The following is a 20,943-nucleotide window of genomic DNA, read 5'->3' on the forward strand; positions in this document are numbered from 1 at the left end:
GGTCACAGAAATTTTCTGTGATGATTGTTGTGGTGGTGTGACAGCAGAGGAAAAACATGATTTGAGTTTTTCCTAACAATAGAAAATTAGGTATGTTCTTTACTGTAACTTTGTAAATAAAAAAAATCCATGATAGAAATAAGTAGATAACTTTTATTAGCAATTTTATTCTGATAGACATTTGAATGGAAGTCATTTTTTTTCCCTTCTGAAAATGCTGAAAACACTGTTACTAATAGTAATCACCCTGCAAGTAACAAAACAAACATAAGCTAAAGAGGACCTCAGAAATCATTTAGTTCTATTCTCATTTTACCCACAAAGAAATCAGAACAAAGAATGAATACTTCATGGCAGAGCTGAGAATGAAAAATATTTAACGCTCTTTCCATATGCTACAGCGTAATAGCCAATGGAAAGATTGCCAACAGAAAATGTGATTTCTAGATGTCAAATTTATACATACAAATTTCAACTACAAATGCAGAGAAAAAGGACCGAGGAAAATAAATATTTCAATTACCAATAACTGAGGTTCACGGTGTTCATCCACGGCTGGAAGTCCAGTTATTATTTCTAGTAAAACCTATGAAGACAAAAAAAAAAATCCGTTAATATAATATGCAAGACAGGGTGGGCATGGTGGCTAATGCCTGTAATCCCAGCACTTTGGGAGACAGATGTGGGAGGATCACTTGAGCCCCGGAGTTTAAGACCAGCCTGGGCAACAGGGAGACCCTGTCTCTACAAAAAAATTTAAAAAAAACATTAGCTAGCTGTGGTGGCACACACCTGTAGTCCCAGCTACTTGGGAGGCTGAAGTGAGAGGATCACTTGAACCTGGGAGATTGAGGGTACAGTGAGCTGTAACGGCACCACTGCACTTCATCCTGGGTTACAGAGTGAAACCTTGTCTCTAAAAAATATGTATAGTATAGATGATACTAATAAATTAGATATATAACAATCAAGACAAAGATAAATGTAAACTAGAAGGAATATGAATCTTGCTTATAAAATTTGATGAATCATTCCATACAAAGCTATGTCTTTTAGATATTTAAGTGGAAAGAATATGAGCTTTGGGCTTTTCTCACCATCCTTCCTTCAGGGACATCTTGGACCCCATCATGACCATAAGCAGCACTTCTCTATTGGAAACTTACTAAAAAAGTCAGCCCCACTCAACATATAATCCTTTTCCTGCCTCTTTGGGATTCTTCACAAGAATAATTTCCTGGCTCTTAGAAGGATATTATTTTCTAAACATTAGGCATATTCTATAGCCCTATGCCTTATTTTCACAGTGCTATGAAGTTAAATTTCCATATATGAAACACATATGAGAAAATAAAAGGAAGAAAAAGCCCCTGGCATCTCCAACCACCCACCCTCCTATATCTTACTCTATCTTAAAAGTTATTGGGAACAGATAGGTAGATTAGTAAATGTCAAAAAATGTGAGACTAAGGTATATACTGTATGACATGATTCATTTAATGCATTATGTGACATGCTAATTCATAAACACAGATGGCAAGAAAATAATTTCTTATAGTCATTTCAAAAATCAACTCAAAAGTTTTACACATTGGAAGGAGTTTTCATAAACTTTCTGGTGTAAGTAGAGGTTAATGCGAAAAACTTATATTGTTACGTAAGAGAGCTAAACAAGATGGGTGTATTAAATAATATTCTATTTCACTTTCACAATTATAGCAGAATGATTTTTTTTTACTAATTATGTGTATGGAACTTACCACACCAAAGCTATAAATGTCAGATTTGGGTGTTATTTCTCCTCGCAAAGCTTCAGGTGCCATGTAAGCTGTGGTTCCCACAATTCTGCTAGTCATGACTGTCTGGGCAAACTTCTCAGAAGCCCGTGCAAGGCCAAAGTCAGATATTTTGGCAGTAAAGGCTTCATCTAGTAAGATATTTGCACTGAAAAAAAAGTAAAGTTTGAAGAAAAAAATGTTTTCCCCACCCCAAAAAGTCAAACAGTTCCTTAGCTAGATGCATGTATGCATGCATGTATGTATGTATATATGTATATGCATGCATGCATATGTACATACATATTTACAGATTATAACATTTTATAGTATGTATCATCATAAAAGCCTGAAAATTATCGAAAGAAAGCTAGAACTAAGATTATAGCTAAAGAGAAGCAACTGTCCTCTTTTTTATGTTTCTAGAGGAAAAAATTTATAAGAATAAAAATGAAATAAAATTGTCTACATTAGTAAGAGGTATTTTAATTATTCCACAAATAATTTATTGTAGGGTAAATTCTGACAAAATCTTCCAAAGCACCTTTATTAATTCCTTTTTTTTTTGAGACAGAGTATTGCTCTTATTACCCAGGCTGGAGTGCTATGGCACGATCTCGGCTCACCGCAACCTCCACCTCCTGGGTTCAAGCAATTCTCCTGCCTCAGCCTTCCGAGTAGCTGGGACTACAGGCGTGCACCACCATGCCCAGCTAATTTTTGTATTTTTAGTAGAGACGGGGTTTCACCTTGTTGACCAGGATGGTCTTGATCTCTTGACCTCATGATTCACCTGCCTCGGCCTCCCATTTTTTTTTTTTTTTGAGACAGAGTTTTGCTTTTTTTGCCAAAGCTGGGGTGCAATGGCATGATCTCGGCTCACCACAACCTCTGCCTCCTGGATTCAAGCAATTCTCCTGCCTCAGCCTCCCAGGTAGCTGGGATTACAGGCATGCACCACCAAGCCTGGCTAATTTTGTATTTTTAGTAGAGATGGGGTTTCTCCAAGTTGATCAGGCTGGTCTTGAACTCCAGACCTCAGGTGATCTGCCCACCTCAGCCTCCCACAGTGCTAGGATTACAGGTGTGAGCCACCATGCCCGGCTATTAATTCCTTTCTTAATATTTATCAATTCATTTAAAAACAAATTTCCAACCAAAGTATCGCAATTATGCATTTCTTTATTCATTTTTTTCTGTACTATCAGGAACCTTTTGAAGAAAAAAAATATGGCCAAAATATCTCATTCATTATATGCTTTCACACTTTCATTAAACAAAATCTTATTGAAAACTCCCTAAGTTGTAGAGTACTTAAGCTCCCTGCTGGGCATGGGGGAATCTTAAAATCTTATCTGTGACAGGCATAAATAATTTTTTAAAACATAATGGTAATATTAGGTACAAAATGCTGAGAGAACAACCATGTGCCTGGAAAAAGTAGGAAAAGTTTCAAACAGAAGGTGAAAAGTGTGCTTAGTATTGAAGGATTATTATAAGTTGATATTTATATGAGGGAAAGAAAGGAACTGCAAGCAAATGGAGTAACATGTACAAAGTGATGAAAGTATGAAGGTATATGGTATACATGGTCAACTTCGAGGAATGAGGGTACAAGAAACATGGAGATAATTTGAACTTTATCCTGTGAGCAACAGGATACCAGCCAGAGTTTTCACAGCAGGAAACTGATGTTACTAGACTTCACTTTTAGGACCATGACCTGGTAGTGTTGTAGTGAGTAGATGAGAACTGATACAGACTGGATTTAGGTTGACTACAAAGGTTTATAACAAATCAGATGAGAGATAATGAGGGCCTAAATGGTCATAAAAGTGGGGTAAATGGGAAATGAAAATTTTGAGGCTCACTTAACAGAATTTTGTAATTAGCACATTATAGAGAATGAGAAAGTCTTTAGCTTGAGAGAGAGAATGAATGGTGACTTCATTTGATCAGACAGGAAATGTGGGAAGACTTTAGGTTGGGAAGAGCTGATGAAATTTATTTCTTATATGCTGATTTAGAGGCTACTGTGGGATACCCAGATGAAGTGTGTTGGGTATGGGGATACCAAAAATCCAGAACTGAAAGCTAATGATACAGATTTGAGAGACACTCACATATAAATAGCAGTTAAAATCAATATAATATCACTTAGCAAGAACATACAGGGAGAGGCCAGCCACGGTGGTTGGAGTCTGTAATCCCAGCACTTTGGGAGGCCAAGGCAGGCGGATCACCTGAGGTTGGGAGTTCGAGACCAGTCTGACCAACATGGAGAAACTCCATCTCTACAAAAAATATAAAATGAGCCAGGCATGGTGGTGCATGCCTGTAATCCCTGCTACTTGGAGGCTGAGGCATAAGAATCTCTTGAACCTGGGAGGTGAAGGTTGCAGTGAGTTAAGACTGCACTTCTGCACTCCAACAAGAGCGAAACTCCATCTCAAAAAAAAAAAAAGAACATACAGGGAGAAAGAGACAATGATGTAAGAACATGAGAAAGTACCAATACATGGAGGACAAGAAATGGTGTTTCTTTTCTCATCTAAGGTCAGTTCCTCTGCTTGGGCTGCTTCCTACATTCTCAGAAGTCCTACTGAACACATTATTTCATTTCCCTCACCCATTATATCCTCTCCCTCTTAATTTGCATCCTTCCTATAAGCGTATAAGCATAGTTTAGTTTCTGCTATTGTTAAAAAAAAATTTTCCTGAATGACATATCTATTTCTAGCTGTCCCCTTCATCAGTAAAATGTCTTAAAAGACTTGTCTATGCTCATATCTCAGTTCTCTAGCTCTTACTCTTTAAACTACAATGTGATTTCTAAGCCAATTACTACATGGAAACGGGTCTCCATAAAGTCACCAATGACCATGGTGATGCTAATCCAATGACTGAAGCACTTGACTCTTTTTGACTACTCCCTCTTGGGAAACACTTTCTTTCCTCATTTTCACGGACTCCACACTCTCCAGGTTTTCATCTTACCTTTCTCTGTATGTGTACTTCCTTAGATTTATCTCTTTCATTTGGCCATTAAGTCTTAGGGTTACTCAGGACTTACTCTTGTGACCTTTTCTTAATCTGTATCTCCCCTTAAGTGAATACAGTCACTTCAATTACCACCTGTATGCAAGTAACATATACATTTATACCTTCAGCTCAGACTTTCAGCTCCGAATCTGTATATCACACTGCCTAACATCTCTACTTCTATATCTTAAAAGAACCTCAAACACAAGTACAAAGAATAAGTCACATTTTCTAACCACGTCTCCAACCCCAGTCTAACCAGGTCTTCTTTCAGTCCTTTCTATATAAGAGAATCATGCCATAATTATTCCAGAATGCAAGTCTGGATGCCATTATTCCAGGAGTCATTCCTGAACTTCCCTCTTCCTCACCCCCAGAACAGCCAAGATATCAACAAGTTCTGTCATTTTAATCTTTCTAATCTGCTCACCTCTCTTCATATGAACTGCCACCTATGATAGCCTACTAACTGCCTCTTCTTACAAACTGTTCTCTACACTAGTCAAAGTCGTCTTTGCAAAACTTAAATATGATGTCACATTCCTACTTAAAATTTTCAATGGTATCTCATTACACTTGTGATAAAACTAAAAGCCTTACCTTGGTCCATTAGGTCCTATAGGACTTAGCTTCCTACACCTCTGTAATTATATCTCCAATCCACCACTCCATAACTTTCTGCATCTCAGTCATAATGCATTTACTTCATTTTTTTCTTTTTCTTTTTTTTTTTTTTTTTGAGACAGAGTCTTGCTTTGTTGCCCAGGCTGGAGAGCAGTGGCATGATCATAGCTCACTTCAACCTTGAACTGCTGAGCTCAAGCATCCTCCCTCCTCAGCTTCCCCAGCATCTGAACTATAGCCATGCACTACCATGTTTGACTGATTTTTTTTTTTTATAGATGAGGTCTCACTATGTTGTCCAGGCAACATAGCCAGGTCTGCAACTCCTGGCCTGAAATGCCTCCTGTCTTGGCTCCCAGAGCACATTTCATTTCTTGTAACTCATCATGCTCCCATATTCTCTCTCACCACTGGTCTTACAAATGTAGTTCTTTCTGCCTAGAATGTTCTTCTCCCCATCTTCTATTCTACAGCTACCCTCAAATTGTGCCTACTTATTTCCTACCCATTTTTTGAATCTCTGTTTAAATATCACTTTCGTGGAAATCCTTCTTTATATTAATCCTATATACTGTACTATATATACATATGTGTGTACCATATACATTAACATTCTATTATTATTTTGTAATTGATTGATGTTGAGTTCTATATATTAATATGTTACTTATAGTAGGTAAATATTTAACTAGATAAATACACAAGAAGAAAGAGAACTGAAAAGTACTCATGGAGGATAAAGGTAATTCAGAAAAGAATGGTGATTCAGAAACTAAGAAAACAACTAATTTCCATAAGGCAAAAGTGTCAAGAACAGAATAAACTACTATTAAAAGAAACAAAAAAGGTAAAATAGGATGAGTGCTGGAAGTAGGTCACTGGGCTTGGAATAAAGGAAATTATACATGTCCTTAGTGAGAAGAGCTTCCATGGAGTGATGGGGACAATGTCCAGAAGCACTAGGTTAAGACATGCATGTAAATAGTGAATAGAGTGACAGCAAATTATTCTTTAAAGATGGCTTTCCAAAAGCTTTAAACAGTAGCATTTACCTTTTAATATCTCTATGAATATGATGATTTTCATGTAGAAAATTGATGCCATTAGCTGCATCCTGAGCAATCTTGCATCTCAAGTGCCAAGAAAGTGGTGGAGTACCATCCTTATAAAGAAATAAACCAAATTATAAACAAGAAAGAATAATAAAAAATCTACAGAGAATATATAACACAGAATATTTTTCTAGGCAACAACTGAAGATGATGTTATAACACTAATAATTTAGGACTACATTTTTAAGTTATTAAAAATAATCTCTAAATAAGCTCAAATGGGTGCTTACATTTCTTATTTGAAGATAAAAACATATAAAAGCATCTCCCTAGTATAGTCTTGACTGAATTTTACATTTTAGATTACCACCTAATAGAATGGCAATCCAGCTGTTGACATATCAACTGTATAATTTTCATTGAGCAGAAGAAATATGAAAGTTAATTTGATTTAAATAATCCAGTAACAAAATGAATATTAATATTCCAGCATACAAACAAAAAGCCAAACACTGTGATGAACAAATATCTTACCAAGCAAGATAGTCTGTCTAGCAATGAACCATTAGGCATGTAAACATATACTAAGCAGAGGTCATCTCCATCACTTGAGAAACCAAGCAGTTCTACTAAGTTTTCATGTTGACACCTGTGACAAATAATTTTTCATCCAAAATTATTATAATAAATATTTATATATTCAATTGTAGGTTGGAAGTTAAAGTTTTAACAGAAAAAAGGAGCAAGAAAGTAGTATGTTATATATAATTTCTAACATGATGTTTATGTTTATATACGCTTATTGTAACTGTTTATAATTTTCTGCAAATAGTTCTCTTTTCAGCCAATATTAATCAATGTTAGAAGTAAAATCTCTCTTTTTTTTTTTGAGACAGGGTCTAACTCTGTTGCCCAGGCTGAAGTGCAGTGCAGTCATAGTTCCCTGAGGTTTTGACCATCTGGACTCAAGTGATCCTCCTGCCTCAGCCTCCCAAGTATCTTGGACTACTGGTGCACACTACACTCAGTTAATTTTTTAGATTTTTTGTAGAGATGAAGTCTCACTCTGTTTCCCAGGCTGGTCTTAAACTGCTGGCTTCAAGTGATCCTACCACCTTGGCCTCCCAAAGTATTGGGATTACAGGTGTGAGCCACCACACCTGGCCAAACCTCTTTCTATTTTACAGTAAAAGCTAAGTAATTCAGATCATTGGAACTTTGGATAAGTTTGGTCAAGGACTAGGCTGATGCTTACTTTCTTTAGCCCAATTTTCAATGATGGCACAAGTAAGATTTCAAGAAGTCTGTTGAAACTTTTATGTTAATATTTTCAAGAATTTTCTAACATACTCAAAGCACTGATTTACAGACATGATCTTGAATCACATCTAATTTACATGTTTTGGATCTTTAATCATATTGGATTATTTATAACCGAATATGAGTGTCATTATATACTTGAGAGTAATAAAACTAAAGAGACCTACAATATAATAAAATGGCAAACATCTGTGGTAAAGAAGAAAGAAAACAGGGCTCAGAGTTATATGTCCTAAATTTAAAGTCTAGCTCTGCCCCCTCCTGGATATGTGACCTATGGCAAGTAAACAGCCTTACTGAGCCTCAGCTCCTTTATCTGCTAAATGCAGAAAATAGTACCTATTATGTGATATGGATGTTAAGACAATTAAGTGAGCAAATGTAAACATGACAGCCTAGAAACATATCTAGCATGTGTTTTATTATTTAAGTGCTTATTCATTTTGTTAATTCAAAATGATCCACAATTCTAGCAGTTCATTATATCAACTATGACTTTTATCCCCATAAATATTTTAAGAAGTGCAAATTAAAGCAGTAAGTGTCTCATTTTCCACCAAATTGGCACAAGACAGAATTTTGCTTGTTGCCCAGGCTGGAGTGCAATGGTGCGATCTTGGCTCACTGCAACCTCCACCTCTCGGGTTCAAGCAATTCTCCTGCCTCAGCCTTCCAGGTAGCTAGGATTACAGGCTAATTTTTGTATTTCTAGTAGAGACAGGGTTTCACCATGTTGGTCAGGCTGTTCTTGAACTCCTGACCTCAGGTGATCTGCCCACAGCCTCCCAAAGTGCTGGGATTATAGGCGTGAGCCACTGTGCCCAGCCCAAATTGGCACATTTTAAACATGAGTAGTTAACATTTGCTGAGTTAATACTATGTACGAGGCACTGTGGCAAGTGATTTACCTGCTTTATTTAATCCTCACAATAACTTAATTAAATAAGTACTATTATCCCATTTTATAGATGAGAAAATTAATGAATAGAAAGTTAAGAAACTTGGCCAAGATCATTCTTCTAGTAAGGTCCAGAGATTAGCACTTATTAAAAAATAGTAGTCATATTAAAGAAAGTAAGGAACCAGTAAAGTTTGAAATTGTAATACACTGCCTATAGAAATACAAATTACTGTAACTTATCTCAGAAGCCATTTGAATGTATATTTAGAAAGTCTTTAAAAAGTTCATGCATTCCTACCTAGTAATTCTTTTTCTAGGACTTTACCTTAGATGATGAAATAAGTATAACTGCACTTAAAGATTTAAGTGCAAAGAGCTTTAAAGAAACTTTATTTTTAATACTGAATATTAGAAACAAATCTAGTAATACTTAAATAAAACATGATCCTCACATATGCTAGAATGTTGTACAATAATTTAAAATGTTTTCAAATTATTTTTAATGACATGGGAAAATACTACACACACATCATGAAGCAAGTATATAAAAATATTAGTAGTGGTTATCTCTTGAGTGATATATTTGAGAGATGGTTTGTATTACAAGTTTCATGATACATGTGCAGAACGTGCAGGTTTGTTACATAGGTAAACATGTGCCATGGTGGTTTGCTGCACCTATCAATCCATTACCTAGGTATTAAGCCCTGCATGCATGTGGGTTTGTATATTTTAAAAATATTTTCCTGTGTTTTCCAGATTATTTACTGTGAAGAAGTTACTTTTAGGACTGGAGAGTAGCGGTAAGAGTGAAGAAAACAAATCCTGAAAAAAAAAAGGGTTTGATCTTTTTTCAGTGTGCATTATTTTTACTCTGCATAAATCAATTCTAATCTACTCTTCTTGAAATTGAGTAACTATGATTGGTGATTTATAGCAGTGGGTTCAATGGGTATAATTTGGTAAATCCCATTACGATTTGGATCAAAAGTTCAGGCTCTGCAATCAAACATCTGGATTTCAATCCCATCTGTAACACTTACTGTCTATGTGATCTTGGACAAGCTATTTAATGTTTCTACATCTCAATTAACAAACAAAAAGGGCAGTTGTAACAGGTCTGAGGGTTAGATAGACAATGCAGATAAAGTACACAGCACAATGTCTGGCATGTTGGACAAACTCAAATATCAATCACTACTACTCACTGTAATTATTAGAATACATTCCCTCCTTTGTCCCTCCTTCTCTTCCTGATGATGCCCAACAATTTTCCAGCACACAGGGTCAATGCCTTCTAAGCATCCTTGCATATAACATGACTCTAGTTCCTTTATATGTGCTACTTTATATATAAGGGTCTATTAATCATGAATTCTGGAAGTAGAAAAGATGATAATGAAAGACATGATAGTGAAATTCCATGTAACTTGGTTGTGATTTAAAATAATGACTGCTATTTAATCTCCCGGCATATGAGTATATGTAATTAAAGAATTGTGGAGCCAAAAGTACTTTCAGTTTCTCTAATCTAAACACTTTATTTTAATTTCACGTATGTGCAAACATCACTAGTTCATGGCATACTCTAGAGTGAACCAGGTTCCTTACTCCTTGTTTTTTTCATTTTCACTATACCACACTGCCCAATTAAGACTTACTTTGCCATTACTTTTATTTCTTGATCAAATTGTTGTTTCAGTTCTTCAGTAGTAATGTCAACCACCTGAAAAAATAAAATATGCAATGTAATACCACACAACTCTAAGGCTCCTAATGCTCAGAGGGCTCAAGAGATCAGCTGGCTGATCACCCTTTCTTTAAAATAATAAGGTATTACTTTCCCAATCTATAGAACAACTGAGATTCAGAAATTCTATTGATCTCCTCAAGGTCCATGGCTGGTTAGTGGAATGAAAAATATATATAAATTTCGCTGAGTTGTTGTAGAAACAAAATGAAATAACATGAAGTTTTACTACACAAAAAATTTGAAAAAAAATTCTAGGAAATAGAAAACATAAGCAAATTTAAATGCAAAATAGAAAACAAAACCTACACAAGCACTGCAACATATATGACAAAGAGCAACTATCTTTATCACATACGTATGTATTCTATTGATATTTTTAGGCTCTAATAAAAGGTTTAGAATATAACAAGTCAATAAGTAAAAGGTGAATATCCCAATAGAAATGGTAACAAAGGACACGGATAAAAAAAAATTTTAATCTTTTTTCTTAATGTATACTTTCTAAACTTTATTTTTAAATGGGAAAACTAATATAAACAAAGTTTTTTTAAAAAACAGTTTTCCTGGTATCTTACCATTTTAATCTTGATTACACATGAAGTACTGTGTGGAGCAGGGCTTTTCAACTTTAGTTTGTGAATCTCCCAAAATTGTATGTATGATTGTGTGTATATGTACATAACTACATTTTTCTAGGGATAGGGTCCATAGCTTTAAATAGATTTTTAAATTTTAAGAACTACTATTTAGAATGATGTTTAAAGAAAATATATACTGAAAAATGTATTTCCTAAAGTTTAATACATTTAAAGCCTATTTTAGAGCACACTAGGAAGCAACTCTCTTTCCTTTTATTCCTGAAAACATAACTTACTGCTGCAAGCTTCTTCACTGCCACAGTTGTGTTGTTCACGTAGCCTTTATACACAACTCCAAATCCTCCCTCTCCCATTTTATTACCACCAACAGAAATGGGTCGTTCATCAAAGTTATTTGTGACATTCTTCAATTCGTAAAATGAAAAACTGTGAAAACCTATAATGTCAAAATAAGAAAAACGTATTTAAATTTTAAAAATCGGTTTTAATAATTTTAATGTTTTCATTTGAATATTTCACATATATGCAATTATTTATGACTTTGAATTAGACAAGATGGGAGAGGATACAACAATTTCTAAAATACAAATTACAAGTTTTTCTTGAGAATTCGGTTTGGTGATCCTACCCTCCAAACACCATAGTCACCTACCCAAAATTCTAGTCACCCATCTGGGTAGGTCTAGTCTACCTGCCCAAAACTCTAGTCACATACTTTATTTTAAAAAGTGACCCTTCCAAGTTATGTAAATATTTACTTAATTTTTTTCATAGCTTCTCTTGTGCTTGCACGTCCTATTGCCTCTAATCAGTGATGAAGATGATTCTTAATAAATCAGGAGGAAAAAACTCACAAAAGAGCTACTGCCAGTGTGCCTGTGATTGCTGCATAAATGAATGAACAAGAGCTTTCTTTTAAAGCACCAGTAGTCTTAATGACAAATCCACCAGTGGAAAGCACTGAAAATGTTACTTACGTGTATCACTAACTTCTAAACTTTCATTTTCTGGACTTGAAGAGTCAGGTGGCATATAGCTTTGTCCAAGATTCTTCACAGGTGTCATCAATGTCCTGTCTTTGTCATAGAAAGGCATCTGTTTCTGCTGAACTGTTACAGCTTCTTTAGAAGGCAGTGTACTGGCAGTTTTAGGAACAGCATCTAATAAACCAAGTAAGATACAAGTTGTTTTTCAGTAAGAAAAAGTGGTTGTGAAAAAATTAAACTAGAAATTTGGTTCATTTAATATAATTCCAGTTTCTACAGGTTGTTCCCATATTCTCATAGCACACACAAGAAGCTACCTAGTAAGAATCTGTAAGTTATAATGAAGATGGGTAGAGAGAGTAAGGCAGTGTTTTCAAACAGTGATCCAGCAGCCACCTATATCAAAGGCACTGAAGCACTTGTTTAAGAATATAGACCTTGAAGCTAATTCCGGAATTCTGATTAAGTAGATTTGGAATAGGCCACAGGAATCTACATGTTTAACAAGAACCTATGTGATTCTTATCCATGATAAAGGTTGACAACCCCTGGTGTGAAAGGCATCAAAGCGAGAAAAGAAAGGTTATAAGGAAGGCAACCAGACACTAACACATCAGAATACAATTTAAAAAAAATCATGATCATAGAATTCCATCATAGTGGAAGCTGAAGATGAAAAAAAGCAAGAGCTCAAAAGAATAATTACTTTCTTACAGCCTAAGCCAGATGTATGAGGTCTTTCCTTCTAAACTTCCTATTGGCACCAAACTATCTGACTCTTGTGAAGCTTCTATCACCTTAGTAGCAGAGTTCACAGTGTCCTTTGTGCTGCTCTTTAAAGAGTTGAGGAGTGCTGAAAGAAAGAAAGGGACTCTCAAATGTAAGCTTCATCTACTATGAGAAAAAAGAGTAAGAAGAAACATTTTTATTTCTTCCATTTGTCTTTCCACCCTAATTGTGGACACCCTGGTCACAATCAGTTTACCTGGGAGCAAAAGACTCGCAGGAGCAAAAAACTCATTTTGGATCAAAAGATGCACAAGATCACCAACTGTGCAATTTGTGGTACCCCAGTCAAACAGTAATTCAGAAGTGGGACTTTTTCCAGTTTGAAGTAATGCTTCAAATCTCCTTAAAAGTAAGTAACAAAGAAACAAAATTAGTCTATTGTCTTAGTCCATTTCGTGTTGCAATAATAGAATACCACAGACTGTATAATTTACAAACAATAGTTAATTTGGCTCATGGTTCTGGAGGCTGGGAAGTCTAAGATTGAGGTGCTGCATCTGGTAAGGGCCTTCTTGTTACATCATCCCATGGTGGAAGGGCGGAAGGGCAAAAGAGCATGAACACATGTGTGTGACAGAGAGAAATAAAGAGAGAGAAAGAGAGAGAGGGAAGGAAGGAAAGACAGGGACAAACTCATCCTTTTATCAGAAACTCACTCCTGAGATAACTAACCCACTCCTGCCATAACATTAATCCACTCATAAGTGCAGAGCCCTCATGACCTAACTACCCCTTTCAGGTCCCACTTCTCAACACTGTTGTAACACATGAACTTTTGGGGACACATTCAAACAACAGAATTTATAAACTTAGGTCATATGAAAATAGGTGTTGATCTCCCCTGCTTGTTTTGCCCACAGCATCTCCTATAACACTAAAGAAAAGGGACAGCAAGAGAACTAGCAAGAATTACAAAGAGACAGGAAAGAAAGGAGGAAAAAAGATGCTAAAAATGATGATAATAATTTACTGGGTACTTACTGGGTATTTACTTAGTGTGTTACAGGATGCATACACATGAGCATGTTCAAAGACGTTATGATTATGATACTAATTTACTAGTGAGAAAGCCAGGCTTGGAAAGGTAGAGTGACCATCTCATAGCCACACAGCCAAAGTGATGTATCTAAGTTGAGGTCCAAATTCAGATCTCATTTGACATAAGAGTGTGTTCTCAATCTACTTAGTTATATTACTTCCCACATGACTTAGGACTCTGATAGCTACATAATTTTTAATAAATTAGCCTGCTTAATTAAACAGAATATGCAAAGACTTAGGAAATTATCCCTTTGATCTTAACTGTAATTAAATTGAGGAAAAAAAATCACAAAATTGGCTTTCATCCATTTCTTTCCCTTTCTTTAAAATTAAAAATTAGTTTTGAAAAATAACATTTAAAAATTGAATCAATATCGTTTTCTTTTTGTTTCTTCCTCTAAAGATTTTATTTTCAAAAATTTCGACTTATAGAAAAGTTGAAAAAAATGATAGAATGAACCACCATTCACCTAGATTCATCAATTTAACAATTGATAAAATTTTGCCATATTTGGGCTCTTGTGCATGCTCTCTTTCGATCTGTGTCTGTGAGTGTGTATGTTTTAGAATACTGGCAGATGTCTTATAGAATGAGTCTAACAGCCTAGATTTATCTGACTACTTTCGCATGATTAAATTCACATTAAACATTTTGGCAGAAATGCTACATAGGTGATAATGTGCCCTTCCCACTGTATCATATCCAGGGGTACATACTGGCATTTTGCACCATTACTATTGGTGCTGAAGTTTGATCACTTGGTGAAGGAAGTGTACTTCAAATTTCCTCATTTAAAAAAAGTACCCTTTGCTTTCATACTTCAGAAGTAATTTGTGTACAATACTTTTTAATCTATCTATTGAGGGGATCTTGCTCTGTCACTCAGGCTGGAGTACAGTGGCATGATCGTGGTTCACGGAAGCCTTGACTTCCTGGGCTCAGATGATCCTCCCACCTCAACCTCCCAAGCAGCTGGGACTACAGGCGTGCACTACCACACTCAGCTATTTTTTTCTGTAGAGATGGGGTTTTACCAGGCTGGTCTTGAACCCCTGGACTTAAGCAATCTGCCCAACTCAGCCTCCAAAATTGTTGGGATTACAGGCATGAGCTAATGTGTCCAGCCTATAATACTTTAAAATCTTGTGCATATCCTGCTCATATGCATGAGAACCACCTTTCACCTTATGTTTTTAGGTTCAGTGACGAGCCTTGCATGAATCAGTTACTCATTTGATTGGTTGCAAATAGATACTTTTCTCATTCTACCATTCTTTTCACAATTATTTGCAGGTATTATTCTGTAAAGAGCTTTTTGTGTCACAGGAGTGAGTCTTGGAAAAAAAAATTAAAAAAGAGAAGAGCTTTATCTTCCTACCACCACTGCCCCAATTATCTTCCATAAGTTTTTAACAGTAATATCAACAAATTATCTTTAAACATTGGCTTAACACAGTTTAAACTTAAGCTTCTTTCAAGTAATTTAATATGTTCGCTCTTCTTATGAGGAAACATTTCCTGGAAGGGAGCCAAGGCTTTAGGTACTTTCCCAGATTAATGCTGAAAATAACAAATAGTCTTCTTTTCCTTTTCCTACCAAAGAAAAATTTTGATATAGGTTTAAACTGCAATGACTGACAAAAATAAAATCTGTATGTATATTTTACACTAAATCGAACAGAGATGAGTAAAGAGTTTTGAAAAATTGAAATTATCTGAAGATAGCACTGAAGAATCCTGGCTAAGAACTAACAATTCTGTTTATAAAAGTATATACCTGTAAGCAACAACTTTAAAATGTCAAGTTGAATAACTCCCAAAATACACTGTTAGAGTATATTAGAGATTCACACACTTTGAAGTTTAAGCTGCAGATTTTTACTAGACATTCTTATAATATTGTCATCTTCCTTCAATCTGGAAATGAGAAGTGTGAGGCAGAGTAAACTTAACTTGGCTTGTCAAACAGAGAACAACAGCAAAAGTGGGAATCTTGATTCTAACCCAAAAAACTTATTTGAGAGATCACAATATTGGCCCAATTAACACATGGAGAAAGAAGACAAAATTGCAAAAGGAACAACCAAAAGGAGGTTACTTATTACCATTGTCTCCTCCACAGTAGGGAGGTTCACTTTCTAAACTGCCACATTAGACAGTACTTATACCTATTAATCATTCTACATTGTGATGTAAGAATTCAAAAATACAAAGATTTTTTCTATTACCTTATATGAAACTGATCATATCTATCATCACCAGATGGTTTTTTAATAGCTACAGCTAACTTCTTCCATCCTTCTTGAGGATCAATATAATCTGACAGCTTTCTAATTAGTCCAACATTAAGGCAGCGCACATATGTTGATGGTGTTATGGGTTTGTTCATCTTCTATTCCTAAAATATGGAAAAATATCATTAAAATTTTATGGTACTTTTAGAGATGATATCTGTAAGTTTATATATCACACTTTGCTATATCAACTGATTATACCATAAGAAAGAAACATTCCAAAGTCATGTCATTGATACTCTAAGATGAAATTAAAATTGTAATTCATTTGTCCAATTGCACTCTGGGTTTGCTTTCTTTTCCCACCTATTAAAGCAATAAAAATTGGAGGACTTTTTTCTGACACTGATATTTTCCAAGTAAAATTTATAGAAAGGGGCAAAAAAGTTACCAGAAAAATTCATTTTAACAGTAGTATCAACAAACTATCAGAACTAGCATATTCAGAAATCAAATCTATTAATAAAAACATTTACCTTTCAATTTAATATATTTTTCTCAATCAGTACTTATTTACTATTAAAAATCTATACAACATTATTTGGTAGAAGTAAAAAAAAAAAAGTACTGAAACGATTTGTGTAGCATTAACAGATATGGTCCACCCACCTGCTTTTCACATAGCTTGCTCTTCCTTGACCTCTGCACATTTTTTGAGTTCATGAGATCTGCCTGACCATAATTGATTTGCTACTATGCCAAAACCTGTGCTTCACCATTTCAACTACTCTCCAGACAGAATCTTTATTCTTGCAATCCCCCTTTTCTTCTGCTACTCTACCCTGGAGAGCTGCAGCCAGGGATAAATCTAACAGTTTTTTACTTGTACACCAGAGCTGATGATGTGAATACAAATTTATGGTAACCCCCTTTCTACCGGGCCTTCAACACTGTCATTAATTCTTCCACTTGTCTTCTCTCATTGTCCTTAGTGACTGTTTCATACCTTTACCTCTTCCCACATGATTTTTATTTATTCTTCATGTCCCCCATTCTCAATAGGTAAGGATCTTTCCTTTCAATTAAGACAAATACACTCAGATATTCTTCTGTCAATTATTTTTGCTTCCTTACATACATTTTAAAAATACAATTATTTTAGGGTAAATAATGTGTTCATATAGAAAAACATTCTAAAACTATAAAAAAGAGTAAAAAGCAAAAAGGTTCTCTGTGTTATAGGTTTCTACGCTAGTATTCACTTCTTCTCTTCGGACTTCTTTTACCACATCTAAATAGGTCTAGCTGCCCTTCACCTAATTATCTTTCTTCATTGCATAATGTATTTGTAATCATATATTTACAATGTATTTGTAATCATATATTTATTTACTTGTTTACTGTCTCCCCCATTAGAATTTAAGATCCATGAGTTCAAGACCATGTTAATTTTATTCATAAATATATACCTAGTGACTTGCATACTGTAGAGAATGGTGTTGTTCAGTATTTATTTAAGGAATAATGAAATTACTTCCCAGTACAGTTTTATCATCTCTATTTCATAAAGGTGGTAAGTGAAAGATCCAGGACTTACATTTATGTCTGACTCCAAAATTCATGCCACAAAACCCTACTTCTATAACACAATGCATTGTTTATGCCATTCTCTTTTTCAGAAAGACCATTCCTTTCCTTTCATTCATGAATACATTCAGCAAACATTTATGTCAGTCTTTGTAGTAACAAATGGGAGCACAGAAAAGAGAAAAATCTTTGTTTCCAAGCTATTCAATATACCAAGGGATACACAGTGACAGGTAGTGATAAATGCTGCAAGTGTGTTATGGGGCCCAGAAAAGGAGCATCAGGCAGAGGCAATCTGGAGTAGGGATATCAAGACAGATTTGATTGCAGTGGTAGGTTGGAAGGATGAATGAAAGGGAATGAAGACAAACCCAAAGGAAAATTCCCGGCAGAGGGAATAGCATGGGAAAAGGCAGGAGCATGTGTGTCTCAGGCAAAGAGCTTGCTATGGCTGGATCATAGGATTCTGTGGTTAAGTGAGAAGAGATGAGGGTGGAAAGGTAGCAGGGCCATATCACCATGTAGCTCATATACTAAGACAAGGAATTTGAACTTATACTAAAAGTTACAGGAGAGTCACTTCAGGATTTTTAGGAAGGAAGTTAAATAATCTTGTATGGTTAAGTGGAGTCCTCTGGATAAAAATTAAAGGGATGTATACTGAGGCAAGAAAATTAGTTTGAAAACTTCTGCAATAATCGAGGTGAACAGAAATGAGAACTTGGAAAAAGTATAGGGCAGGGGAATGAAGAAGTAAACATCAAAACATTTAGGAGGCCAAATCACAACAATTTCACTAGAGATCAGCAATTAGAAGAAAGGGAGATAGAACAGTTTTTTCTTTTGTTGTTGTTAAATGTGAAATATCTACCTTTGGTACCATTTAGGGGCCTTCACACCAAGTACCTATATATGTGGTCTGCAGCTTAGGAGCTGAGTTTCAGCAAAGAATACTCACCATGTAAGTATTCTCATATATAAGGGGTTTTCAAAAAGTTCATGAAAAATGCATATTGTGCAATAACCATGCATGGATTTCAAATTGCTTTTGCAAAACATATTTCAAAAACAAACTCATACTAACTTGTTATAACTAACTTGTTATTATCCATGTCTAAACAGAATCTAGTTTGGGGCACTAAGAAGAATAAGACAGTTTGAAAAGAACCTCTACCACAGCAACATGAATTCTGCTAAAAGTGAAGCTGGAACAAACATCACATTTATGGTAGAGGCTGGTTGAAAGAATGTTGAAATCACTGATGCTTTACAAAAAGTTTATGGGGACAATGACCCTCCAGAAAATCAGCAGTGTACAAATCAGTAACTCATTTTAAGGGATGAGATGATGTTGACAATGAAGCCTGCCACAGCAGACCATCCACGTTAGTTTTTGGGGAAAACATTCATCTTGTTTCTGCCCTAAATGAAAAGTACCTATAATTAACAGCAGAACCAACAGCGAACACCATAGACAACCAGTTCACCCTATACAATTCTGACTGAAAAATTAAAGTTGAGCACACTTCCACTCGATGGCTGCCCAAACTCCAGATCAGCTACAGACAAGAGCAGAGCTTTCAATGGAAACTTTAAACAAGTAGAATCAAGATCCTAAAGCATTGTAACAGGAGATGAAACATGATTTTATGAGTATGATCCTGAAGCACAATCAAAGCAATGGCTCCCCAAAAGTGGCAGCAGTCCAATCAAAGTGAAAGCAGACAGTCAAAAGCAAAGGTCTGACCAGTTTTTAGGGATGCTCAAGGTGTTTTGCTTGTTGACTTTCTGGAGGGCCAAAGAATGATCACATCTGCTTATTAGAGTGTTTGAGAAACAGTAGCTTTTCTGAGTGTTTCTAAACTAAGCTTTTCTGCTAAAGCTTTAGTCAAATGTTTAGCAGAAAAACAAACAGAACATCAAATTTTTTGTAAGTTTCAACCGGACATCATTAGGCATCTACCTTACAGTCCTGATTTGTCTCCTTCTGACTACTTTTTGTTTCCTAATCTTGAACAATCTTTATAGGGCATCCATTTTTCTTCAGTTAATAATGTAGAAAAGACTTTATTGACAAGGTTAAATTCCCAGGACTCTCAGTTCTTTAGGGATGGACCAAATGGCTGGTGTTATCCCTTACAAAAGTGTCTTAAACTTCATGGAGCTTATGTTCAGAAATAAAGTTTACTTTTTTTTTTTTTGAGATGGAGTCTTGCGCTCTCATCCACGCTGTAGTACAGTGGTACAATCTTGCCTCGCTGCAACCTCCGCCTCCCAGGTGAAAGCGATTCTCCTGCCTCAGCTTCCCAAGTAGCTGGGATTACAGGCATGCACCACCACATCCAGCTAATTTTTGTATTTTTGGTAGAAATGGGGTTTCGCCATGTTGGCCAGGCTGGTCTTGAACTCCTGACCTCAGGTGATCTGCTCGCCTGGACCTCCCAAATTGCTAGGATTACAAGTGTGAGCCACTGTGCCCAGCTAACGTTTACATTTTTAATCTTTTAATTCAATTTTTCCACAAGCTTTTTGAAATGCCCTCATACAAATTAAGAGCACATATACATATATGGTTGAAACAACAGTAAAAATAAGGTTGCCTATTAGTAATGCTTAGAATGGAAAGGAATGATGTGAAAGAATTTTTTAAAAATACTTCTTAGTCATGAAACCAAGGAAAAAACCAGGACAGTAGCATACCAGAGACTTCTAGAAAAGGTGACAGGTTGGTATAAAAGACTCAGAGAGGTCAAATAGACACTGATGGATATGTTAGACTCAAATTAGAAGGCCACTGGTAACTTGGAACAGCTGTAGTAAAAAAGTCAGTGAATGGCAAAAACAGATTTTCCAAGAAGTCTGGTTATGAAGGGAAGGAGAAACAGAGAGAGAGAGACAGGTGAGAGGGGTGGGAGGAGAGGGGAAATGAAGGTGGGGGTAGGGTGAGAGAAGGAGGGAGGGAGGGAGAACATGCAAGCACTAGCAGTTTTCAAATTTGGTCTCAGGACCTTTTACCATCTTAAAAACTATTATAGACCCCAAAGTGTTTTTGTTTATGTTGGTTATATCTACCAATATTTACCATATTAAATTGATGCTGAGAAATTTAAAAATTACTTCTTAATTCATTTAAAATAATCATATATATTAGCATATATATTTTAATAAAAATAATTACCATTTCCCCAAAAACAGAAGAGTAACAATGTTTTAAAGTTTTGCTAATCTCTTCAATATTT

At 35.5% G+C, this 20,943-nt stretch overlaps 1 protein-coding gene across 7 annotated transcripts in view; it reads right to left on the reverse strand.

Annotated features, from left to right (window-relative positions):
• IRAK4 (interleukin 1 receptor associated kinase 4) overlaps nt 1–20,943 on the reverse strand; it is a 44,843-nt gene that overhangs the window by 19,442 nt on the left and 4,458 nt on the right. For 4 of the 7 annotated variants that reach the window (XR_010339950.1, XM_012459066.2, XM_012459068.2 and 1 more), the window contains 9 exons: nt 16,112–16,281; nt 13,038–13,183; nt 12,044–12,226; nt 11,342–11,502; nt 10,376–10,440; nt 7,028–7,142; nt 6,494–6,603; nt 1,761–1,944; nt 524–586 (listed from right to left, as the gene is read on the reverse strand). Coding sequence is in view for 6 of the 7 variants with exons in the window: in XM_012459066.2 (XP_012314489.1) it covers nt 524–586; nt 1,761–1,944; nt 6,494–6,603; nt 7,028–7,142; nt 10,376–10,440; nt 11,342–11,502; nt 12,044–12,226; nt 13,038–13,183; nt 16,112–16,272 (1,188 nt within the window). In the remaining variant the exon portion in view is untranslated. Of the gene's footprint in view, nt 1–523; nt 587–1,760; nt 1,945–6,493; nt 6,604–7,027; nt 7,143–10,375; nt 10,441–11,341; nt 11,503–12,043; nt 12,227–12,766; nt 12,906–13,037; nt 13,184–16,111; nt 16,282–16,786; nt 17,791–20,943 lie in introns of those variants that run through there. The other 3 variants (XM_012459067.3, XM_012459070.2, XM_064369819.1) reach the window with 3 other exon arrangements.

This window comes from Aotus nancymaae, unplaced genomic scaffold (assembly GCF_030222135.1).
Source record: "Aotus nancymaae isolate 86718 unplaced genomic scaffold, 86718_ANA_hifiasm-v0.15.2.pri h1tg000092l, whole genome shotgun sequence".
NCBI classification, from domain to species: Eukaryota; Metazoa; Chordata; class Mammalia; order Primates; family Aotidae; genus Aotus; species Aotus nancymaae.